Source organism: Colossoma macropomum, unplaced genomic scaffold (genome assembly GCF_904425465.1).
Source record: "Colossoma macropomum unplaced genomic scaffold, Colossoma_macropomum, whole genome shotgun sequence".
In the NCBI taxonomy this organism is placed as follows: Eukaryota; Metazoa; Chordata; class Actinopteri; order Characiformes; family Serrasalmidae; genus Colossoma; species Colossoma macropomum.
The window spans coordinates 18,622,832-18,649,491 of NW_023494787.1; the positions used below are offsets into that span (position 1 = coordinate 18,622,832).

Here is a 26,660-nt window from a genome sequence, read left to right on the forward strand (position 1 = left end):
AGACAGAAAACAAGACAAAACATCAGAAAACCACCACCTCCATACAGCCTCCATACAAGGGCTTTTAAAGAACAAATCTGACAGTGTAATTTGAAATAAAGCAACACCGTGCAATAGAGCAGCTTTGAAGCAAAAGCCGTTAGTGTTACACAAATATTGTGTACTGACAGAAAAACACCTGCCGGCCCAAGCCGTTAACTACTGTTAGCCTATACTTCTATTACCCTAACTATTATTACACACTTTATTAAAATATGCATCTGTATATTTCTACTTACAACATGAAAAAAATCCATGACAGTGTCTCTTTGTTAGAACAAAATCTAGTTGGAATGTAATAAAAATGAACGAGAACTCACAGGAACAAATTTGACAAGATATCTAACACAAATCTGGGGGAGATGAGAAATCATCGCAACCTAGCTGTGTGTAGTGCTTTTACATTATGACTTTTATATGCTTTTTAATTGCCAATCCTTGTATTGATTTGTTGGGGCAGCATTTTTGGCCATGATGAAGCACTAAAGGTGTAACAGTAGAACAGAGCAGTTCCTGCAGACCAGGGTTCTTGGCGTCTGGCTGTGGACGGCCGATATCCAGCTCGGTTTGCTAATTTGCCTGTTCAAACACACCTACTGAGGTGTAAGCCTGGCAATTAACAGATAAGTTGAATCAGGTGTGACTGAACAGGGAAATTGCACAATTGTGTTGGACACTGGCCCTCCAGGACCAGAACTGAAGAACCCTGCTGTAGACCAACCAGCCAATAAATACGTTCCCTCTATTCTAGCTTCAAACACACCTGAGCTCCTTCAGTTTTATGCTGACTTTTGATTACATGGTACAAGTGAGTTGAAAGCTGAGATAGAATACAAATATGAAACACCATCAGTCTTAACAGGCCAGCAACAGTGGGAGTGAAATGTCACAACCTTCCAAATTCACAGCCATTAAGTGAAATAAAATGACAAGACTTTTATGACACTGAGTCTCCAGCATTGGTGAGTGTACTCCAAGCAGAGTAAGATGACTGATCTACCAAGGAGCTACATTTAAAATAAACACAGAGTCCACTACTATTGTTGATGAACTTTCGCATTCTTGTTGGATTTTACAGTAACAAGACACATTAAAGACTCCTCGAAAAGCTTAGTTGTTTACAAACAACTACTGGAGCTTTGCAAGCAGATGATGGCTAGAAACTCTCATTTAATGTTGCCAACTAGTTCATATTTATCTTTCTACAAAACTGAAGCATAAACAATAGCACATGTAACTTTAACTGTTTTTTACGTTTTGAGCATTGAAACTTCTGTTACGTCACTATGGATATCTTTGTGGAGCATTAGATAGCATTAGCCAGCAGACTGGACATATAGTCATATGCATAAGTTTGGCTGTCCCCGGTCACATGTCATGTTTTGTTGATTTTCTGAGTGGAAGATAAGTTAACACAGCCTCTACAGAGAACACACTTCTGCACACTTTTAATGCACAATTACAGTTTTATTTGCTGAATTTAACATATTGAGGAAAAAATCAAACAGAAAATGTGGACTGTACAAAAGTTATTTTATACATTTTACATTTTGTTTTACTTTTTTCCAATATGTTAAACTCATGCAAAAAAAGATACTTCAGTGCATTCCCTGTAGAGGATGTAAACTAATTTTCACTTAGAAAATCAATAAAACATAATTTTACCAGCAAAGTTCAAACTTTTGCATACAACTAAGTTTATACAAAGTTCTCGAAGCTCATGCTGTCATACTAGAATTTTGGCATTTATGAGGATCAACGACATACAATGTCAGAATCTAAATGGTAAACCTACAGCACAATAAAAAAAAATATCTTAACTTTTCGACTCTTTGTTTTCTCTATGAGGTCCTTACCTCTGAATGATTTACTAGTTTTGCAACATTGAAGGAAATATAATAAGAAAATTCATCTATAGAAACATATCACATCTGACCTTCCAATTTTAGCCTCACTGTCCATCTTACACAGCAAAACTACATTAAAAGGTCATTCGTCAGGCCAGGGCAGCAGTGTAGACCCCAACCCCCTAGTTACTTGACCCAATAAAGAGAACATTGACCCCAAGGTATCAGCTGAGCCTAATTTGTGCATGTGCATGTGGGTGTGAACTAACCAGTTACTACTGCCTGAGGGTCAGGGATCAGAGGCCAGGCACACAGCTTGTGTGAAGTGCTAGAGAGACATGAGAAACATGCTGCCACTCATAAGTCAATGTCCAACTCCATTTGACGGCCAGTGAAGCAAAGTAGTCATCAAGCTCACCTCCAGTGTAGGGCTACCACGCATGGTCTGAAGATGCTCAAGACTCATGTAAACATTCAGAAAGACGTTACAGCAACTAATGGAACCTACCTCTCAGTGAACTCATGCAGTGATGAAGGCAGAGGAGCTTTGAGAAAACTGCTATATATGCATGTCCCTCATAGAGTATTTCTGTCTAAATATTTTATATGTTCACCAACTTGGCATGAACTATATACTAGAAACGTAATGTCTCTAACAGACCGTTTAATGCACTTGAAGAAAAAGAACCAGGGTGTGGAGCTTTTGTTTTGGTTTTCAGTTATCACAGGATACAGAGAAGCGAGGAGTGAAGGGGGAAAAGGGAGGAGGAAAGGAAGAGTGGAAGAGGTTTGCCATTAAGGATCAGCGGAGTGAGATCAGTGGCGGTTCCTCAATGTAGTTCTGGGTCCTGGAGGGTCGTCCCCTCTGGCTGCTCCACCGCGGGCTCTGCATTAGGTGTTGAGTTTTTTGAAACGTCCCCAAGCTCGCTTGTTGATGGTGTGGGACTCATCTTGGTCTGCAGGATCAATTATAAAAACTTCACGGACACTGTCTCAGAAATAATATATAATATATTGCCTGTCAAAAGTTTAGGTACATCACCTAAAACTGGCTTCTAGTAGATGAGTTAAAGATGATCTAGTAAATGTGCCTGTTTTCAATAACTCAAATGGGCAGTCCAGACTTCATCGCTAAATCTGTTGTAAACATACATCCTACTGCAGTGCAACAGCAATCACTAAAGCAAATTTTTTAAATTTAAAGACAAGGAAAAAACTACGATTGCTTTGGGGAGAATTTTTGAGTGGGTTGCTCTTATTTATTTTTATTAGCTGGTGAATGCAGAATGAAGGCAAATACACTATATGGCCAAAGGTATGTGGACACCCCTCCTAATTATTGAATTCAGGTGTTTAGGCCACTTTTCCACAAGACAGTTTGTGCAATTTCTGCCCTGCTAGATATGCCCAAGTCAACTGTAAGTGCTATTATGGCGAGATGGAAGCATCAGGGACCACAACAGCTCAATCACGAAGCAGTAGGCCACACAAACTCACAGGGCGGGGCCGCAGACTGCTGGAGCAAGTAGTGCAAAAAAATTGCCTGTCTCTGTTGCATCACCCACTGCAGAGTTCCAAACTGCATCTGGAAGCAACATCAGCACAAGAACTGTGCTTCAGGAGCTCCAGGAAATGTGGCTCCATAGTTGAGCAGCTGCACACAAGCCTAAGATCACTATGCATGATGCCAAGCGTCAACTTGAGTGTTGCAAAGCCTGCCACCACTGGACTCTGGAGCAATGGACACGATTATTCACTCCACAGGACACAAGTTTCACTTTTTGGCAGTCTGATGGACAAATCTAGGTTTGGTAGATGCCAGGAGAACATTACCCACCAGAAAGCATAGTGCCAACAGTAAAGTTTGGTGGAGGAGGCATAAAGGTCTGGGCCTGTTTTTCAGTGTTTGGGCCCCTTGGTTCCAGTGAGGGATAACGTTTATGCAACAGCATACAAAGATTTTAAACAATTATATGCTTCTAACTTTGTGGCCATAGTTTGGGAAAGGCCCTTTCCTGTTTCAGCATGACTGTGACCCTGTGCACAAAGCAAGGTCAATAAAGACACGGTTCAATGAGTTTGGTGTGGCCTGACCTCGACCCCCCCATATATATATATATATGCCCACGGTTTTGGATTGGGATGCCCAACAAGCTGAAAAGTGTGATGGTGCCCTGGTGTCCACATACTTAGTTCATGTTACTGCTTGGAAAGCAAATGTCTTATTGCAACTGTCTTTAAATCATCTTTGCTCATTTTTCACTTACCTTCAAGTTGTCCACTTTCTCTTCAAATGACTTGAAGGTGGGAGTATTCCTGCAAGGTATGGGACATGTAAGCTGTGACTGTAATAAACTTAGACTGAACATGGATTTCAAACTATGTGCCAAACATTTGGATGCCTCTGCTGCAGCCTCTAGTAACCTGTGTAATAGCTATGAGAGATGAAGAAACGTGGGAGAAGTATTCTAACAAGCTTTCACTCTGGAATAAGGTCCTTCCCAGCATGCACACCTGAGAGTGACAGTAAGTCCCTTACCTCATCACAGGCATGCTAGTTGAATGCTGTATGGATCGTATGCTATCGGTCAGCAGTAAGAAAGAGAAAAAAGAAGCGTTAGGCAAGTTAAGCAGGCTTTAGTAGCGAGTACGTGAGTCAAGAGAAGAGAAAGAGAGCCACACTGCATTACATTTAACTTTTTTTGCAATCAGGGGAAATACAGATGTTGATTAAGAACAAGCTTTGTGAGTAAGACTTTAATCCACAATGCGTTTGAGGCAACATTATCTGTACTTCTGACAGATTTTTTCCAGCACTGGGAAACTTCATTCTTCTGGTTTGAATAATCAGGTCAGATAGAATGAACTGGCAGTAAAGGGAAGGGCTTAAACGTCTTTGTCCAGAGGATCGTGCCTCAACTCTATGGCCAGTCACAGATTTAGAGGAAGATCAAACGTAACCCACGAGTTACACCACATTCAACAGGGTTATACTGAACTCATGCACACTGAAACACACACTACTGGAGTGTTGACAGAGATTCAGAGAAGAGGCTTTACTTTTGGAAAGCAGAACAAAATAGACAGAGTGTTGTGAAAAGTGGTACAATACTGTGCAAAAGTCAGAGACCACCCTTCACTTACTTAATTTCTGGACAAAACTGCCGTTAAGTAGAAAACATATTTAATGGAAAATTACACAGAAGCCTCACATACATGCAAAATGTGGTTTGACACTGTCTTGCTGAAATAAGCAAGGCCTTCCTTAAAAAAAGACGTCATCTGGATGGCAGTATATGTTGCTACAAAACCTGTATATATCATTTTCAGCATTAATGGTGCCTTCACAAATGTGCAAGTCCATGGGCACTAATGCACCCCCATACAATCACAGATGCTGGCTTTTGAACTGTGTACTGATAACAAGTCAGATGGCCCCTCTCCTTTTTAGTTTGGAGGATAAGGCATCTATGATTTCCAAAAACAAATGTCAAATTTTGATTTGTCAGACCACAGAACACTTTTCCACTTTGCCTCAGTCCATTTTAAATGAGCTTGGGCCCAGAGAAGGCAGCAGTGTTTACGGATCCTGTTAATATATGGTTTCTCCTTTGCGTTTTAGAGTTTTAACTTGCATTTGTGGCTGCAGTGATGTACTGTGGTCATAGACAGTGGTTTCATATGAAAAGTTCATAAGCAGTATCTCGGTTTTATGACTGGAAAGATGGGAGAACTAAAGTGGCAGTAAGGTGCACAAAAATAAAGAGCAAACAAATTACTGAAAGATACTGATGACTCATGTTTGAGGCTTTTCTGTCATTTTCTGTGGTGCCATTTTTCCTGATTTTTTTCCCTGACATTTAAAACTTGTACTTAACGGCTGTTTTGACTGGAAAGTAAATAAAAGGGTGGTCTCTGACTTTTGCACAGTAATGTGTATATATAGAGTAAACAATTTACTGTACAGCAGTTTCACATTACGTGTGTGCGACTGTGTATGTATGTCTGTCTGTCTGCCCTGCGATGGACTGGCGACCTGTCCAGGGTGTATCCTGCCTTCCGCCCAATGACAGCTGAGATAGGCTCCAGCACCCCACCGTGACCCAGAAGGATAAGCGGTTTAGATGATGTATGTATGTAGTTTCACATTACACTTGAGCCCTCAAACAGGTGATGATCTATAACATGCAAATGCTACAGTTATAGCAGACTAACAGTCCACAACTCAAACTTTAAAATACAAACATAGAAACTACAGCCATGCGCAAAACATGCTCTGACAAGATGCGGTGAAAGAGCATGCGCTGACATCAGCATGGTAAACATCAGGTGTTAAAGGAGTGTATAAATGTAAAAGGACAAGCAATGAGTTACATTGATGAAAGTAACCACATGCAAAAACATCAGTATTTATCACACTACTGATCAATTCTGCATTCAAAACGACTCAAAATGACTCAGTGAAGGTTATCTTACCTAAAGGAATTGGAAAATGACTGTAATCTGTAAATGTCACAGACTGCATTAGCAAACAGAAAACAGACTGAACTTCATCCAAATGTGAGGACCACTACTGCTGAGGCTCAATTAGTGAGGAATTATGCTCCATGCACAGTTGCCCTTGTTTTGTGCTCTGCATATCATAACATTTATGCCACACAGCAGTTAGAGGAACACCACAAACGGGTAGTAAACCTTATTATTTGTAAGAATTGCTTTCACCCATTTGTTATACGTTTGAGTGAGGGAAGAGAACAACAGTGGGCAGTTTAATGTCCCCTGTGGGTGGGCTGTATCTGCCTGTTCTGTCGTACCTGACATCCTCCAGCTTTCTGCTGATGGCTGAGCCCACACTGGAGAACGCTGCTGTGGCCTTCTGTCCTGCCTGGGACAGCGTCTCTGAGGTTCTTCTATACCTGCATAGACAATGTAGAAGACCCACAGATTTAGAACCACTGATATGGGACAAAGAGCATTTCATTCCAAATTCCTGCATTCCTGCATCAAGGAAAACTGAAGTGTCCTCACTTTTTTTGAAATAACAGAGTTTAATGTAATATGTAAACACACAAAAAAAAAATTCAAAACATACTCTTCACTCCCCAGTCTATGCAGTCCATATATGGAAACTAAGCTGCAAAGACCTGTTTTGAATTCACTCTTTTTGTGATGTGTAAAAAAAAACAAGATATTTACATTCAGTCTTTTCAGCCTACAGCACCAATCAACACTGAAGTTATGAGGAGCATTTCTGATTCAGACTACTTCTTGAATGAGATACAATACAGGGTGGCCAAACAGAACTGAGCTCATTTACATAGATTAGTCTTGGTAAAGCAGCAAAAGTACAGCAACAAAAATGTAAATGTTCAATTTTAAGGTTGGAAAATAGTCATGTAAAAATATTTTTCACTGTTTTTTGTATCTAAAACCACAAAATAAGTGGACCTCAATAAAAAAAAATTAAGAAAATGTAGGATATGGGCCCTTTTTTGAACAGACCTGGTTGCGAGTCGCACTCAGAAAACCAAACAAATCAAGGAAACAAATTCTAACCCTTAAACTCCTAGGGGTCCATATGTAGGCCTATTCTTCAATCTCTCACTTTAATCACTACAGTGCCAACATATTAGTGTTAGGCAGTACTGAAAAAAATAATGAACATCCCAATATTTTACAAAGACATGATGGTTTTTAATTTTGCATTCATAAAGTTAGTGAACCCAGGCTGCTGGTAAAGGAATGTCTAATAAACCAGTCACAGCTTCTTTTGATTGGACTGTTTTGTTTTCTTCTCTTTAAAGGATACCAAAGGGAATCTAGAATTGTATGTTTACTAGATAGAAATGGTTGCACTCATTACTGCTGTCTGAGCTTTATAGGAATTGCCAAACTATTCTTAGTAATTACAGAACAATTAATACTAACCCCATTGAATTACCAGGATGTGCAAGTTCAAATATCTATTTAATTTACTCTTTAATTTACAAGGGAATTCCACTGATTTCTCTTAGTTTATGCAAAATTTAATCTCTGAAATGATGAGTCAGAGTGGTTTGATGTGAAATGGTTCATTGGGGAGACCGATCTAGATTTCATTACAGTGGTGGGGATAAGACCCAGGGGTCGCAATGTCCACAATACAATAAAGCAATTTTATTGGCTGAGTTTTTATGTTAATAATGTTAATAATGACAAAACAGTTGTAAATCTGTAAACATAAGTTTTCTTTGAAGACTATTTGGCCTTATAATGCATTGTGTGCACCTTTGCTATGAGTGACTTTTGAAAAATATGTTCAAGCCAAAACTTTATCTTAGAACCATCTAAATCAATGTCTCAGGCATCAGGCAACACATTTGTAATTTCATGAAATAACTTTCTGTGATGTAGCTTTTAGCAGCATTAAACCCTCTGGATGTCTGGTTCCTATCACCACCTCTGTGAATGATTCAGGTAAGTTTCTCTACAATGAAGCACTTCAGATCAAATCTGTCTGAAGGGCTCTGTTTACACCTTAACCCTTCAATTATACAGGAAAAAACTTTTTTTTTAAAAATCAGTGAAATTTTCGTTAACAATATCTGAATCGGTTTGTATTGTAGTTTATTTAGTTATTATAGTTATTATAATTTAGTTATTATTATTTCTAGTTATAATTTATAATAGTTATAATTTAGTTATTATAATAAGCTTGAGAATTTAAGGGGTTAAAATTAATAAGCTCAAAGGGTTAAGACATGTAATGGCCTTCGTTCCTATCAGTTTGCATGCAGCCAGCTGAAGATGCAGCAGAACGCAGGCTGTGCAGCCCAGTGACAGATGGGACTGTTCCTATAAAGTGGCAGTAGGAAGAGCCCAAAGGGCACAGGTAGAGAGGAGGGCACGTACGCGGGGGAGGTGGTGACTTCCTGCCAGCTCTTACTCAGGTTCTGCCTGAGTTCATTGAGGGGGGTGATGCCCAGCTTCCGCTTGATCTCTGCCACCTGCTTCTCCTTCGAAGCTAGTACTTGAGAGAGAGTCTGGATCTCCTCCTCCACCTGCAGAGCACAGGAATCCAAAATTTACGATGAGTGAAAAAAAAAGATGGTAGGAGAGCACCTGACAGTAATTGCAAATACAAATAATTAATGCTGTTAATAACTCAGCGGGGTGGATTTCTCTTCACGGCCTAACATCTAAACAATGACCCTCAAAAATTTTAATTAGTACAATATCTGAGGGAAGCAAACTGTGCACTTCTTGTAAACTGGGCTTGTTCAACCTTCTGAAATCCATAAATGGACTACAAAGCTGCCCAAAGGCCTCAACATTACAATGCACACTGCCAATTACTCACAGCTAGGTCAGTAAGAGGGATTGACATTGGGTTAGGCTCTCAGAGTGACCTTGAAACCATGCATGTTATAACCTCTTGTTACTAGCTAAAGTCCTCAACCTATTTCCCCATTTAAAGGAAAGAAAAACAGAATGTATAATATGCAGTCTGAGACACTGCTGAGGACTGTTAACCTTGGCCAGTTCATTGCGTAACTCCTCTTGTTCCTCTTCAGTAAGGGCAGTGCTGGAGACAGGCTGTTCAACTGTGGTTACAGCATCCTCACCCACTTCTGGGATGGAGTCTGGTCTCTGAGTACCTGCAGGGACATATATAAACCAGATGCAGTTAGGCTCCATCTGATGAGCTGTAGGAACAGCATGAACCACTTACGAACAGATGAGATTTTTTAGGCCTCCTTTAAACAAAAGGAATAGACTGCATAAGTTAATTTGATGGGAGGCAAATGTATACTTCAACTGGTTGTACTGGACAACTATAACATTGAAAATCAGGCCTCAAGCTCCCTGAAGTAGAGCAAAAATACTAAAGGAAGTGAGGGGACAGGCCTTGGACATGAGAGGCTTGAGGCAGGCACAATAAGATTAAAAAGATGGCCTTCGAATGATGGACAGCAGCCCAAGGACATATATAAACACAGTGGGATAGCACATGCTTTTTGAGTCTTGGATTGTACTGTCAATCATGGATACTCCACTGACATGGCCACTGGAAAAGCAACATAAATAAGAAAAATCCAGGATGGAGTCTTTTAGATGGTTGACAGCCAGGAAAGAAAAAGAAAAAAAGAAAAAGAGAGAAAAAAAAACAAGGAAACGACAGCACTGTCAATCAAAGTGACTAGAGGATAAGACTGGCAGCAGCCATTGCACATTTAATAAATAATAAAAAAAAAGGTTTTTAAGCTGGTAGAATGATGTAATTTGTAATGTGATTATTTTCTTAAAATATGTTGTGAAATAACATTTAAATACTATCATTGCAGCGTATGGGATACTTCTGCACTGGCTGTGTCAGTAGTATAAAACAAAAACACAGTTTAACATTTTTAAATGGAACATGGAACAGTTGTAGCTTTTCTTTTTACCAATGTGCACGCAAAAATAAGTACATCCATTTTTGGAGTACACAAATTATTAGTATTATTTTCTATTTTTACTCTTATTTGTATTATAGATATATTTTGTTAGTTAACCCCAGATTGTCTTTTTTTCCAGGTTGATAAACTAGTCCACTCACATTTACACAGACTCCTTCCAGACATGAGTTTGACTGTGCAGATACAAACTCTCTGTAAAATTTGCTAATTTTACTATCAGATTTAATCGTATGCAACTTTGATAAATAAGGGCCACTGTGATATTATGCTTTATTTGATGTTTGTACAGCTGCTTTAGTGTTATTTATTGGTCTGAACACCTTCACAGCTCATGATAAAGGTTTCATACTATGGTGTCCGCCACAGGCCGCACTGCCATGAGGAGTTCAGATGGTGCGGCCATGCAAAGTGGCTCTCGAAGTCACCACACTCCCCATTGAGAAAGGGACTAATATTGTTGCTGGTGTTGATGATTTTATCAGTGTGGTCATGTTGCTTATTACAAGTTGTGTCTGAGGAGGGTGGGGTTTGCAGTTAACTAGTGGTTAGAAGTGTCTACCCTCATCAAATGTCACATCCTCCCACATTATCCCCTCCCTGTGTTCTGTGTTGAGGTTAACACTAGCCTGGCCATTTCTTGCTGCCGTTGAAGTACCTGTTCAAAATAGAAGATCATTTGCCTGTATGTGCAATGTTTTCTGTGTCTTATTCTATGCCGATGCTACAATACTTTTAAACTCAATTTGCTACCTGCAGTACCAAAGGTCTACCACCTAGCCAAAAAAAAACACCTGGGAAACCCAGAGACTTGATGCCCATTAAGACAAGACAGGGTGGCAGAAGCGAACGAAGACTGACTATTATAAACACTATTATGAACACACACACACACACACACCAAAAATCCCCAAAATGTATACCCACCAACATATTATTGGTACAAAAAATGACATTCAGAACACTACAAACGCATACATGTGCTGTCTTATGCATAATGTCTTTCCTCAATATGATATTGTGATAAACTGAGATAAAAGGTTGAGTAATTAATGTGATATTACATTTTATATTGGCACATGCCTACTTATTGCTCATGACTACAGTGATGAAGACCTATGATATCCCTAAGTTTCCCACCCTGAACTCCCACCACATTCCATAAATTCTCCTTCATGAGCAACCTCTACCTCCCATTTCCAGTGAGCAGAGGAGGAAGGAGAAACAGAGAAGTGTGAAGAGCCATCACAAATTGTGCATGCAATTAAAGTTATGCCATACAATTTGGCAAAACTGAAGAGGATGCTCAGCTTTTGTTAGCTTCTTGTGAGGTATATTTCAGGACAAACTGGGGGTGCAACATCCCACTTTATCTGACTCAAACAGCAATTACCAAATTTTAATGACAAGTATAGTCCGCCCATATTTTGTCTCAATATAAGAGTAACTTTAAACAGTCAAGGCCTTACACATTTTTGAACATTTTCATTCATTGAGTCAGTACGTTAAGTCCAGTTTCTTAAGAGCTTGCATTCGGTCGCTCTTTTTTAAATCCTCTGTTCAGCAAGACACACCTTTTTGGTAACTCACTACAATGACCCAGTTTAGTGCAGGCACTGTGTCTCCTCCCTGCTTATTCCCACTGCAGTGCAGTTGAGATCAAGCCTGGCTCATAGCTCTACTGAAACACACTCACATGCAAGAGCTTGTTCCTCAAACTGTTGTCCTCCAACTGATTTGAAAGGACTTACAACAGTATTTCCTGTAACGGAATAGTCAACAAATGTAAAGCATTTAGCTTTCATCATCATCAGGCCTTACAAATAAAAGCTTTAGGCTTTCCCTTTGTTGAACTGCAGAGCGGTATGGTTAGCATCCTTTGCTGGAAACCCTCACCCATTAGGTAAATTCAAAGTAAGACTATGTAAACAAAAAAGTGGTGACAAATGTCACGAGAGTAATGTAATTGCATCTCATTAAAAACAAATGAACTTTTCAGCTTGAAAGTAGGGCAACAATCATCAAAAAAGCAAATTACTATTGATTAATTTCATAATATATTAGACTATGTTCACCAGAGAAAATCTTTATGCAGACCTCCTGCTCTGCAATCTGGAAAACATTAAGCCTTTATACCATACAGTATTAAATATTACTAAGTTCAATATTTCATGAATATAAAGTACACTGTGTATGCACTAAAAAATGAAAATGTTCCACACGGCCCAAAGGTATTATTTGCTTTGTTTTGATTTTCAATCCTGCTCCTTTAAAGTCTCCCAATGGACTAATACCAGGAGGACACAGATCTAAACATTAAAAAAGAATCTTGTGGCCAAAGTTAAGAACTGTGGCCAAGAATTATAGAAACATGTTAATCATATATACACTGTATTTGCAGTTAACAAGTATCCATCAGTATGAAAAACCATTCCCCCATGTCTATCATTTCTCCACCATTATACCAATCAAACCAGGAAATAATGCGAGAAAGTTTGTTTTCCACGATTTAGTCAGCCAGATCAAAGATTTTTAACATTCAACTATCCTGCCCCACCTCCATCTTCACCAGGCTTTGATAAATCAGCCCTGAGGTTTGTTACTGGGATCTCTTAAGACTGCTGCCATATAATAACGCTTGTGTTGACAGCTGCGGATGTGGTTTCCAATATTTCTTTTTCTAAAGGAGTTACAATCAGTAAACAATGAATTTGTCTGCCTGCTGAGAAACTGATGACATGCTTAACAGAACATCACACCCATATCAAAATCATGTTCAAGCCACAGCCACACAAATTGTCAAGTCAACTCTAAACTGCTGAATCCATTTTTTGTAGTAATCAATTCTTTGTCATTGTCAGCAATGCCACTGACAGTAAAGTAGTATTTTAATATCTCAGGCATCACAGAAAGGCTACGACGAGTTCTAGAATGAAGCTGTCACTTTTTGTCTCGCTATCTACTGCAGCGGTAACGTTCACATTACAGTTGCCAACTTATTCGTCAAATCAGGCCACAGGATCTGCATTTGTAGTAGCCAAAATGTGAAATGTTACAGCCAGGGGCACAGAGCAATAGGCAATGTCAACCGCTGCTACTATGCATAAGTATCAAGTTTTATTAAAATGAAAATATAGATTCCAATGCTTTTTACACCTCCACCTCTTCCAATGTAAAGCTGGCCAATTCATTCATTCATTCATTCATATATTCAGTTAGTCATACTTTCTTTCTTGGAATGTATAATTGCATGCAATGTGCGGAAGAACATTTTGTCACATCGGTTGCGTTTCAGAAGTCTTCCCCGAGCCAATAAATCCGATGATTGTTAGGGCGTTGAAAGACTATTCAAAGATAACTCAGTCAAAACTTGGTAAATGACGTGAACTATCTATTATCGTCATTATCACTGGTATGATGCAGTGTTACTTTCATCAGTATAATACTGATTTTAAATTTGAGACCTAAACATGGAGCTGGATCTTCTTTTTGAGTCTGCACTGTTAATGCAAAAAAGATCTAAAGATCGGGTCCAAAAAACTCCCACAAAATCAGACCTGATGCCTCAGACTTCTAAATATTATTTCAGGTTTTACAGAGTGACTTGCAGTAGCGCACACAATATATTTTAACTTTTTTTTTTCTCTCCTGACTCAGTAATGCTACTTCTCTCAGTTTTAACAAAAACAACTGAAATAATGCGGCTTTAACTTTAAATCATCTCCGTTGTCAGAAAATCTGTGATAACATGTTCAGAAAACACACAAAAATCCAATTTCAAACAAATGTTTAACTGAACATACTTAAATTAAAATATGAATCCTAAGTTGTGAGCTGGTGCTTTAGATGAACCTCCTTTTCAGACATGGGTTTGCCCAATAACTAGATTAAAAATAGCTGCCAGTATCATGAGTCACTCTTTAAAAAACATTTCAACTAATTTAATGCACCATATCCATTCGCTGGCAAAAGCAGTGACCTCCCTCTAATTAGCATTTAAATTGTATTATGTATTTGGTAGCTTGCTGTTTTGTATCTGCTCATATAAAGAGAATCACATTCTCTTTAGAATCTGTAAGAGGCATGTAGGCCTATAATTTGGACACCCACAAGGTGAGTGACGTCAACTGAAAAACTTGTAGTAAGTGGTCCTCTCCTGCGGCTTTACTAGGGCATTAAAGGCGGCTGAAGAGGCAGTTCTTGTGTGGGCCATGATGAGTGCAGCCCTTAGAAGAACAGTAATGCCACCTGGCTGTCACTTGTACCTGACAGGACCTGACAGCAGCAGACTGCAGTCAACCTGCTACCCGTTTATTCTACTCAGTGGCAGCACTTTGTCTGTAAACCTCCCATGACATGCCCAAACTTCCTCAGCAGCTAACTTCTTGTCCCTCAACAACTGAGGAATGAATATAATTTAAAACTTTAACATTGTTAACATACAAAAATTGTTAACATACAAAAATTAAATTTTCCACAATATAAGCCCTTCAGAGAAATGACTGTCAAAAAGCTGGTTTTGCAAACAATAAACGAAAGAGAACAGCCACTAGAGAAACTTTCACTTCCGCTCATGATCAGCAACATTGGTCTTCTGACTATTCCTTTAAAAGGCCTACACTGTGGTATGTGAATGCTACTTGCTGCCAATTAGCATGACTGCATTTGCATAATGAACTCCTTGTAACTTCAACATGAATGGACGGGGCTTAAATGTTGTCAGTTGAAAAGGTGGACATATGTAAATGTGTTTTTTTGGGACCAAAACAATAAATTCAAAGCTGTTTTTGCTTTATTGCTTCATTGTTTTTAAATACATCAGATCTGTTTAAAACCACAGTGGCTATTCACTTTCTTTCACTGTTAGTAACAGCAAGTAGCTTTCATTTGTTGTTAGTATGTTTGGTTAAGCTACTCCTTTAAACTCTCCATCGTACACACCAGTCCACACCTAACCTCTATGCTACACACACACACACACACACACACAAACACACGTTACCTCTGGACAACAGCGTGGGTGAGCTAGGTGGAGTGAAGTTCTCCTTAGGGGACAGGTAAAGGTAGCTGGTGTTAACCCCTTGCTCAAAATTGAAAGGAGACTTGTATTCGTCCACAGGGTCCATTATGCCAACACTCAGGAATCTTCCACAATGATGACTGCATGTGATTGGCCATGTGCTGCTGTTGCTCCTGTTCACTGCATTATTTTGTCCTATCTTCTTCCTCCGGCTCTCAGAATGTGTGCGTGTGTGTGATTTAGATGCTGCAGTGCTAGATAGCCCACCGTTCCCTGGGCTGCTGTTGGCTCACATGACAAGCAGGCCAAGGCAGCAGTAAGCGTCACGTTAATGAGTTACCTCTTTCAGCACATTGCTTCAGTCACGAGTGGTGGCTTCCAGCTGTAATCTTAATGGTAGCTGGTGGAACTGCAGCCATTCCCAGCAGAATGAAGCTTGTGCGCAAAATCAGCGTCTTATAAACTGTCGAATACATCCATGTAGTTATCTTCTCCTGCTCCAGGCTCTGCTTCATGCCCTGCCCCCTCCCCTCTATCCATCTTGTCTTTGAAGGTAAATGGGGATCCATTTGTCTCTTGGTCACATGACGCAGAGACAGGCCTATGAAAAGGATTCCATAATCTGCACTGGCCCAGATTACAGCGCTAATCCAGTTCAAACTGACTCTGCCCACCACTGAGCTGTGTGCTGGGATCTGCATGCACCATTATAAGCTACACCAACATAGCTGGGCTCAGGGATTTCAAAATAAGTCCTGAAACACTCAACATCAACTCACTGTCCCCTCCACTATAGCCGAACAGCAAACAGAGGGCAGTCGTATCACATTCTATCCAAGCGGCATTCTGTCGGCGAAATGCTGAGCTAAGATTTCAGCCCACAGAAGGGCCGGTATCAGCACAGCAGAAGAACAAAAAGATTTTGCATATAATTGAACTAGAAAAGCAAAACAAAACACATTAGATGTGAACTATACGAATATGACTATGCAAATAATTAATACAGCAATCTATTAATATACTACTGTCAGTAATTACTACTACTGTATGTCCAATTACATCGAAATAATGATTCATCAATATAAAAGCCCTGCAACACAGCAGGTAATTGCAGAATGTTTTCTACAAACATCTTTTTTCCCTAGCTGCTGCAAGAAGTGTTCACATACGTTTAATTTCACCATTAGTCCATCTATATCTATATTAGCAAGCTAAAAATATATGATCAGTTAAACCACAAAATGAAGATTAATGCAGTACAGTGGACTTCCAAAAAATGCTCAAAGGAAAAGCCTTTTATGTGGGATAAATACTAATGTGTCAAAAAAGTCAAACAAGTCATTACGAGTCGAAAAACAGAAAACATATTTAACAGAAAATTACACCGAAGCCTCAACAACTAACCTTATTTTTTTCAGTATTATGTGTGTCCACACTTTGCCCTTATTGCAGCTTCCATCCTTTTTGGGGGACTTTTATTTTTCCAAAAAAAACAGCGGGGATATTTTTCCACACTTTCAAAGTTCAGTCAGACGTTGGTTGTTTTTTTTTGCCTCTCATGATCCAAGTAATCCCAAACACATTCAATGATGTTGAGATCCGGACTCTGGGGTGGTCAGGCCATTGTTCTATGAAAACAAGCAGCTTCTTTGTTGGATTCGCAAATTTACTTGTTTTTTTTGTCAATTTTGTTTTCTCAGTAAGAGCTTCTTGACAGCTACACATCCTTTCAGGCTCCTAGTGTTGAGTTGTCCTCTCACAGTGGAAGGATGGACAAAAACTGACAGATCTGAAGAAAGAATGGAGCTTGATTTTCTTCCCTTTCTTAAAGATGAAAACTTAAAAATCATTTATTCGATGGGGACAGTTCTGGTAGTCTACCAGGTCTTGCATGGTTGTTAGGAGTCCCATTTTCTCTACCTCAGAGGTTTTCAACCTGTGGGCTGTTGCTAATTGCTTTGTTTTTTTTTCCCAAACCATTTTAAATATGACAAATATTATTATTGTGATAATTATTTGCAAAAAAATATATGTGTCAAGTTTGTTGATTTGTCTGGCAAAATGCATGACCAACAAAGATGTAAATAGCTAGCTAGCTATGTTTATATTTTCAATGCAAGTCAACGTAAAATGTTTCTCTTTTTGACAATACTGAATTCACATTGGATAAATGGTTACAAATACATTTTTTCAGAAATGTTTGGTGTTCATTATGTTGCGTGATTATACAGTCAAGTGAAAATATATATGCTACATTGTGTTATATTTGTTAGCCTTTCAAATGATGGGGTCGGTTGAATCTAGAATAATTCTGTTTCTTGCATTGTTTTATTTCCTGCAACATGACAGCCTGTGTTACTTCTCCTTCTAGAAGCCTTACATGGTATTATTCAGATTCTAATGCAACACTTTTATATTATTCTCTAGCATCTGTACTTCAAAAGAAAGTCCTACCAGAATGCTGGATTTTTTCCTGTTATACCAGCTTTCAGTTGAAACAAAATGCAGTAATGCCTTAACATTGTAATGCTTTAACATATGGCGCTTCAGCAGTGCTGCTGCTGTTTATAGGTGTACAAACTCCCGGATATTTGCCTTTCAGACAGGTCCTTGATGGCTTGTAGCCAGATCATACATCACTCAGTTTTCAGATTGCATAACAAAAGGTATGTACACACGCACAGACACTGAATACAGGCTTTGACACACCCACGGTGTTGTCCGCCCCAACTGAGGGCATGATCAAATTTGATTGCGAAAATTCTTTCCCAACTATGAATTTGGATTGCATGCTTACCGCTTTATAGCAAGCCTGAACACATCACTGACAGTTACAAAAGAGGCGATGAGGAAAAAGGGACGGCCCGTCTCCTCTCAAACTACATACCCAACTTCTTCATTCAGGTCTAGTTCTGCTTTAAAGGAGAAGTGGGCATTGCAAGAGGAAGTGAAGCACAATCACATCATTGTTTTTACTCAGTCATTTCTCTAATAGTGCAAATTACTGGTCACTACCAGTTTCTGAACCCTCTGTTGACCCCTTAATAGTCAGCATTTGCAAGGTGCCAGTAAAGATACAGCGGAATACAATGTCAGAAATCACTGTCTGAATCAACAACTGAAAAGTGTAAATACAAGAAAGCAAGAATGGTTTGCTCTAAACATGCTCCCTCAACATATTAAGATGTTTTTTCCCCTCCAAAACTGGAATCCGTATGACTTCCATTTAGGGGAGGAACAACACTCCATCCAGGAACAAAGATAGCCCTTAAAAGGTCTTAATACACCACAGCATCTAATCAATTAGCACATTATTCCCAACACACCGTGTCACATGACTGGCCCAAAATAAGAATCATGGGATGTGGTGCAATTCCAAACAAATCGCTACATGGCCAAGGATATGCTGACCCTCTAAGGTTCATCAGTGATGGCTTGGACAACGTCCTGCAACAAGCCATCACAGGGTGGCAGAAAAGGTCAGTGTAACATGCAACCTTTCAATACACCAAGCATTCATGCCAACTTTGGTTCGTACCATTTAAAAGGAGGAGCATGTCAGCTGTGCTTCCCTTTTGAAAGATGATAATGAGAACTATTATGAAAAGAAGATAAACCCATTTAACAATGGATTAAGCAGAGAACATTTTACAACTAACTGAAGATAGCTTATGGCCTGCAGTAGCATTCTTTTGTCTTACAACTCACACTATCCATAAGCCTCTGAAGTCATTTCTTCATTCTGTAGTCAGCGCCATGCTCATATCAGGAGCTCCTAATTCCTAAGGTTTAAGCTTGTTTTCTCTTTGAGAACAAATGACATTTTCTAAAACTGCTGCTATTACGCTCTGTGGTAAACTAAAATGTTCCAAAGCTGATACGTTTTACCGTATGTACATTTTATTTTTAGAACAACAAACTATGAAGTCGCTAAGCAGTCAAAATATGAAAACTGCTACATGCAAGCTAACATGGCTGTGCATCAAACTGACACCTTAAGAGTGACAACCTCACCAAAACACTCCACGAAATGACGCTCTGGCAGTCACAGTTTGAGTAGCCGGTGTTGGTATATAGTGACTTACTTTCATGTGTCATAATTTCTTTGCAGAAGTACTGCTTGCTTGCAGCATGTATTCATATTTTGACTGCTAAATGACCTCATAATTCCTGTGATACTCGGGGGAAAATGTACAAAAACAAAAACGTTATCAGATTTGGAACATTTTTGTTTACCACAGGGTGCAACAGTCATGATTTTCAAAAGCAGCGTCCCATACAGAAAATCTCCCTAGATCTGGAGTTCCAAATATGGACATGCACTGACTACAGAATGACACATGAATTCAGAGGTCTATTGAGGACAGCTGCCACCAATAGCAACTGATACTATATCACCCCCCCCACCCCCCACCCCAAAAAAAAGTTAACAATGGGTTACCAGCAGCTGTATCACCTCCGCCACTCACATTTGTGATGATATAGCCGGAGGAAATTTAATACATAAAGAACTGGCAGCAAAATCTTTGTTGGCTAGCAAGGTGTTTTGTTTGTGTTGTCGATTATAGCCCGGAGTGAATGAGGTCGGTGTTCAATTAAAATTAAGTTAAACATGTTGGAATGGCACTTGCAGTTTGTACAACATTTTGTTGCGCAAATGGTGTCTCCTCTCTTTGTGAAACTCTCATGCTAAAGGTAGGAATGATTTGTGCCTTCTCGGTGAGTCAGGCTGCCAACCAACTCATGGCAAACCTAACACCACCAAGGGGAAGAGCCTGAAAAAAAGAGCCTGAAGATAAGAATAATTTGTGGAACACTCCTTGTATGTCCCTAGTTCCACTAACCAACCAATTTGTCATACAGGTGACACACAAAGAAGACTTTACTGGCTCCTCCACACGAGACCCAACATTTCAGATGTTGCTGCACAGTCCATCTCTGTGGTATGATGATCAACACAAACTCTAGCATGATTAACTTTCTATTTTTGATGTTAGATGCTTAACCATTAACTAAAGCGTTCCTCCTTAGTCTACTTTCACAATGCACAGTGCATATGCACATCAGGCTTCATGCCTGCTTTAAACAAGTTAGTGAACAGATACATTCGTACGATGTAAGAAAATCATTCTTATTTTCTCTCTCTCTCTCTCTTAGAAAACCATTTTGCGACATATTACACTCCAAACCTTGTTAATGTAGGACAGTAATTTTGAACAATTTTAGTATGCTGAAAAGCATGGGTTTGTGACTCTGGAAAATTAATTTCTATTCTACAGACTCCACTGGGCCATCCTGTTTGAGCATAAGGACGTCCATGGCAGCAGATCACACATGGCCCAGGGTGTAGGCTGATATTACAGTGCCTTTGATCATAGGGGCTGATCCAAACTCTCTTCAGGAACAGGCGCTAAACATAAGCATCTGTTTCCACCATGCATAGCTGCCCAGAGCACAAAGCCAATCTGTTTTATGAGAAAAATATTTTTCATTAGATGGAGGTGTTAAATCTCTTGGGTTAAACCTGGCTTCTCTGAAAATATTCAGTAGTAAAATTTTGTTCCAACTACTATCACACAACTAATCATTCAGTGTTGTAGTGTACATATGGTTTCTCTTACAGTTCATTTGTGAATGGTAGTCACTGTCTTGAGCACTTGAGAAAATTCTATTTAAAACTCTGTTTTTCTGAGCATTAAGTGTTTATCTGCTCAGAAAAAACATTAATACTGCAATAAATATAAATAACACTAATACAACAGGTAGTGATTTAGGTCAACATGTTCACTTATCCATTTCCTGACCTTTCCTAAAGGAAGTCCAGTATTAGTTGTAGTTATCATCCAATACCTAGTTTGCCTAATCAGTGCTTCATGAAATTAAATCAGGTGTCCTTCTTGTGGAATTTAACAAACCCAAACCTGTGTTCTTCTAATCAGCTCAGAGCACATTAACTATCACCTTTTTTGAAAACAAGAAAGTCTGGTTACCTTTTATTGTATTGTATTTATTGTATTTGTTTGATAAAAAATGCTGAAATAAACTGCTTTAAACAATTTGCTCAGGTGCTTAAGATTTGTACAGTATTGTATGTTATGACCTTTTTGAGTAGCTACTGTATAAGTTCTTTTAGTGAAGCACTCACTGTAGGATTTCACCTCCTAGAGACCTCCAACAGTTTAATTATTTGCACAACCAAGTAATTACCTTCAGCTAAATTTAATTTAAAGCAATTTTGGTCTGAAGGCTGAATACACTACAGTGAACATGAGAAATTCTCTCTCTGACTCTCTCTCTCTCTCCTTACATCTGTCTTTCTCTCTCTCTCTCTCTCCTAAACACACTCACATGCACACACACACAGTACCAGAACCAAAGAGAAAGAAAGAAAATATACATGACACATGAAAAATGAGCCAACAATGGGAACATTTTGGATGTAAAATATAAAGAAAAGAAGAAGTATCTAGCATCAAATCACCTCCAAAAACGTGTCCTTCACGTAAAAAAGCAAAATCGGTATTTAAAGTCATTTAGTTCAGACTTCGGCCCATTTGTGTGGACAAACATAAGAGCGCCATATAAAATGCGCCAGCTGCATGTAGTGAAGCTGTTCCAAATACAGCACAGGGCTGAGAAACCCTGCGAATGGAATTTTCCACCAGAAAGCTGACAAATGAATTCACAGGTAACTAAAGGCAACTACAAAGATAAGAAACTGCAGTTTCTGTTGGCTCTCATCATGCCTGGTTAAAAACACCACTAACCAATGCTGATAAAAACCCTCATACAACAGCCATGTTTACTCTGTTGCTCTGGGTACAGTGTGATGTTAGTCATTACTCTGTTACAAAGAAGTCATGCTTTTCAGTGAGCAAAATCACTTTAACATACATAATCTAATCTTACTGTTGTGTAAACACTGAATCACACTACTCTGTTCATATAAAACCTAAACATTAATGTAGATTCATTCCCAGATCACACAGGAGGAAAGACTGGTGAAATGAATAAAAAAAAAACAACCTTTGCAAAAGACAAACTAATCATTTTCGACTGAGCACTGTAGTGGTCATGTAATAGACACTAAACTAAACCAAATGCAGATGTTGTATCATAAAAAATGGCTTCGAGCATCATGATGTTATTACTAGCCTATAAGCCATGAGTGAGCAAATGGTAACTATGACTCATTCATTATTATTCAGCTTAGCATTTATATTTTATTCCGCTCACGGAAATGTAGTCAATGACTGCAAATTAAGATTCAGCAACATCAAATATGTCAAATAAAAAAAAGCTTCTCTGTGCGATAGGAGTCTCATTTTATAGCATCTGCTCTTTTTCCCGCAGCATTAGTCATATCCAACTGTTTGGGTGTCCCTTGTTCAAACGAAGTTTTGTTGATTTTCTAAGTGAAAATAAGCTAACACACTCTCTACAGAGAGCACACTTCTGCACACTTTATTGCACAATTTCCTGAATTTAACATATTGAGAAAAAAAAAACAAAATGTGGCCTGTGCAAAATTTATGACATGTTATATTTGATGTTATTTTGTATGTTAATCTCACCTTTTAATTTCTTGAAATAAATGGAAATTGTGCACTGAAAGTTTTATATTTAGGTTTGTTTCCTGTAGAGGACCTGTTAATGTATCACTTAGAAAGTCAACAAAACATGTCAATTGATCGAGGGTGTTCAAACTTTTGCATATAATTGTATCTAAAACCTAACTTTGATATGATCTGTAAATGTAAATTTGTATGATCTGTAAACTGGATTTAACTCAAACGGGGTGGGGGTGAGGGGTTCAAAATTCTCTGTCTGCAATATACCGTACTACTGGAATAGTGGCCTTGAGTTCTTCTGCCTTAATTACTGTAAGCAACATGATTAAGACATCACTTTAGAGCTGTGATTAAAATGTAGCCTACAATATGGACAGATATATAAATAGCACTACAGCATCAGTAATCCAGTATATGGTACTGCTATTAATAAAATCAAATGTCATGATATTTTCCTATATGCACACACACCATTTGCATTATTAGAGTTTATGAACTCATGCTTCCTGATTATTGCTACTCTATACTAAAAGAATGACCTACAAACCTGACACAGTTTGTCTTGACTGGACTATTTTTTCTGTTTTCTTCTCTTAACATTACTCAAAGAGAAACATACACCATTACACAGTGTATTTCTAACGGTGTGGCAGCAGAGACATTGCTAATTTAACACCTGAATACCAGTATAGATGATATATCACCCAAGACTTGTATATGGCCTTTACATAATAACTAAAGCCTTGAACACAGGCCTCCCCTTCAGACCAGAGGCCTTGGTGATGATGTTCATACCTAAAGCCCCCTTGTGCACTAGATAAATAATAGGTGCCTCTGCCTCCATCCTGCAATCTGCTCTTAAAATAACTCAGTGGTCCTTTTGCACCAGCTGCAATGAGATGGCAGTAAGCAACAATGAGGAATCGGCAGATGGCTTCCCTGCATGACAGAGATGAGGGAGGGGCTGAGAGAGCTGCACAGGAAGGCTCTGGCTGCTCATCGAACCTCCACCACTGAGGAGGAATGATGACAAGCAGGCTCCTGAGGAGCGAGGAGTAGGGTGAGGTAGAAAGAAGGTTAAAAGGAGACTAATACAACATGCTGAGAGTGACTCTTGCTGACGATATTAGTATTTCTCCATAAACAAATCTCTTCTGACAGAAAGATTATACCTAGTCCAAGGTATAGTCCAAACTGCAGGAATGACTAAAACAAGATAAATAAAATGAAAGAGTTCTGAAATTAATACATGTTGGAGTAGCGCCACTATCTTCACCAAGCCAGTACTGGTACTGCTAGTTCTGCTACTCTGTGCTAAAGGAATATCTTACAAATCTGACACAGCTTGTTTTGACTGGACTGTTGTCTGGACTGTTCTTCATTAAAATTACACAAAAGGGAGCCCTGCACAGATTACCTACACAAATTAGTATCGCTGAGTGACACCAACACCTGTACCTGTCTAGATGATATATACAGCATTACTAACAATAAAAGAGATATCTACCTGTCCCTCATAGACCATGCAGGTTGCAGCTGGCTTGTGCTCAACGATGAACAGACTACCTCTTCAGGCACTGAATAGGCTAAATGCATCACTAGGCTTGAAATAAAGACTCAGATCATCCTTCTTAATTACCTTGGTTACCTTCTGCTAAACTTCTTTCTCTTCTTTCCACATGAAACAGCAATCTCTGTCCCTGAGCTGTTTATTTTTGACAAATTCAGCTCCCATGAAGTGCAGCAGACCACAGAGTGCCAAACAGGTTTCAGCAAATGCTCACGCAATTCAACACAAAATGCAAAATCCTTCTAATAACAAGAAAAGTATATCGCCTTTTAACAAATCTAAAAATCAATGAGTTTTATGCCAAAAATCAGGAATGAACAGGCACAAAACGATATTTGCAGAGTCATTCAGAAAAAATCACAATGCACCAGCACAACAGCAGTGCCACATTTAAAAACTAAAATATCTGAGTGCAATGATTTTAGTCAACATTTATGCTGTAAAAATGAATTCAGATCAAAAGCTACTATTAAAGTTTTTGTGAATGCAAAATCAGTGATAATTCTACCAAATCATGGAAAGCATTTAATAAAGTGTTTATAAATCAGCATACTTCAGAAATGTGCCTGCTTACAGTACAGTTACAATAAAGAAGACTAAAGGAAGCAATATGTGGTCCAGAGAGTCAGAGTTTCATTCAAGTGAGAAAAAATGGGACCAAATGCCAGAATTTCAAGGATTAATCTCTCAAAATCTCACCAATAAATAATATTCTGTGATTAATATGTTTTATTTTGGAGTGAGTGCAGCTGTATAGGGAAAAGAGTCTTAAAAGAACATATTACTGCAGGAGAACAAATCTACTTAAATCTAAACATCTCTAAGCCCATTATATCCCAGACAGCACCTGACATTTGGTCGTTAGCGATGATAACGTGACCAAGCACTAAACATAGATCACCCAAATCAAACCTATGTTACTTGTATTCCTTATGGTCTACTCAGTGGCTAGTGAATCAGTATATGCAATCTAATCAGAATTATTTAACAACAAAAAAAAGCTAAAACACTTGAGATTCAAGCCACGCCCACAGATGGGTATGTTCAGTCTGAGCTCATATTAATGGAAAAAAAGATTAATTCCTTGATTTCTTTATACTTATATGTATTTCAGTTGTAGTTTAGTAGGAGTGCCACCTAAAAGTTGTTTTATACCGACATGATAAACCAGTGAATGAGACTGGATTAGTGAATTAATTGAAAAAATGGTTTAACTATTGGGGGTGATAAAACATATGGTTTAACATGTAAGCAAATCAGCACATCGGGACGGCAGAAAAATGCCAGAAAGATTTAAACAGACAAATCTAACAAAGTATCAGTTACCTGCTTCATACAATGTGAAATATTTGGTTCATTCTCTAAAAGCTTATCATTATTTGCCCTCACGTTCAAGTCTGGTGTCAAACAGGCAGAGTTTAGAAACTTCCTTCCTTTGTTGATTAGTTGATTCTGCAGTTGAACAATGACGCAAAAAGCTTCCATCAACGAGTAAGACACCAAAACAAAAGGCATGACTGTCTATGGGGAACAGGCGCACTTTTAGATATATTTAATCATCCTCAGCAGTCCAAATGAATGTTAGCCAGGAATGGCTAAGACTTAGCTAGCTAACCACAGCTGAGCTAACTTCAGAGAGAAACAAACAGACGGTAACAACAGTTCCTCTCCAGCTGTGGAACATGAGCTGCACACAGAGAGTCTGAGAAACGAACTTCTGTCTGAGTTACCTTGGTCGGACTCCTCCATGCTGCTGTGAACTCCTGAATGTTGGAGGTTATTTCACTCCTCTGCTGAGTCGCTTATCCACTCGGGGTTAGTTTGGAGCTTCACGCGCTGCAAAGTGGTGAGGTGGGGCCGCGCGTTACGTCATCGCGCACAGCGCGCACGCATGTAAACAAAACGAAACTGGCACGTGGTCACGGAGAGAGCTGGGCGTCTGCGTGTGGGAAAGCGCGTAGCTTTAAAGCGGTTGAAGCGGTTAGCCAAAAAAAGTGTTTAATTTAATGTATTTTTAAATATTAAATACATTTTAAAGAAAGTACTTACAGGGGAATTCCACCGACTTTTCAAAATGTCTTCAAAATGAAATCATTTATTCACAGAGGCGATGACGGGAACCTACAGAGAGCCCAAAACTGCCTTTGCAGGAAAAAAATTGCAAAAGGCATTGCGTTC

At 39.0% G+C, this 26,660-nt stretch overlaps 1 protein-coding gene across 6 annotated transcripts; it reads right to left on the minus strand.

Annotated features, from left to right (window-relative positions):
- Positions 1 to 1,109: 1,109 nt before the first annotated feature.
- Positions 1,110 to 26,341, minus strand: tpd52 (tumor protein D52). 6 transcript variants are annotated; one of them, XM_036566320.1, is made up of 8 exons: positions 26,213 to 26,341; positions 9,399 to 9,523; positions 8,778 to 8,926; positions 6,701 to 6,802; positions 6,363 to 6,389; positions 4,426 to 4,467; positions 4,154 to 4,202; positions 1,110 to 2,842 (listed from the first exon to the last, which is right to left on the minus strand). In XM_036566320.1, exons 1-8 carry the CDS (start codon positions 26,229 to 26,231, stop codon positions 2,717 to 2,719), a joined length of 639 nt encoding a protein of 212 aa, XP_036422213.1. In that variant the 5' UTR covers positions 26,232 to 26,341; the 3' UTR covers positions 1,110 to 2,716. The 6 variants fall into 6 exon arrangements, with proteins under 6 accessions (XP_036422213.1, XP_036422219.1, XP_036422215.1 ...); XM_036566326.1 differs by lacking the exon at positions 26,213 to 26,341 and adding an exon at positions 15,324 to 15,674; XM_036566322.1 differs by lacking the exon at positions 6,363 to 6,389.
- Positions 26,342 to 26,660: the final 319 nt, after the last annotated feature.

Excerpts from the sequence above, each read along its gene's own strand:
- tpd52 (XM_036566326.1), bottom strand. The coding sequence starts at position 15,447 with ATGGACCCTGTGGACGAATACAAGTCTCCTTTCAATTTTGAGCAAGGG. Across the intron at positions 6,390-6,700 it reads AGAAAGCTGGAGGATGTCAG|ATTACAGTCATTTTCCAATT; the intron begins GTACGACAGAAC and ends TGACATTTACAG. Across the intron at positions 4,203-4,425 it reads ACTAGCATGCCTGTGATGAG|GAATACTCCCACCTTCAAGT; the intron begins GTAAGGGACTTA and ends CATACCTTGCAG.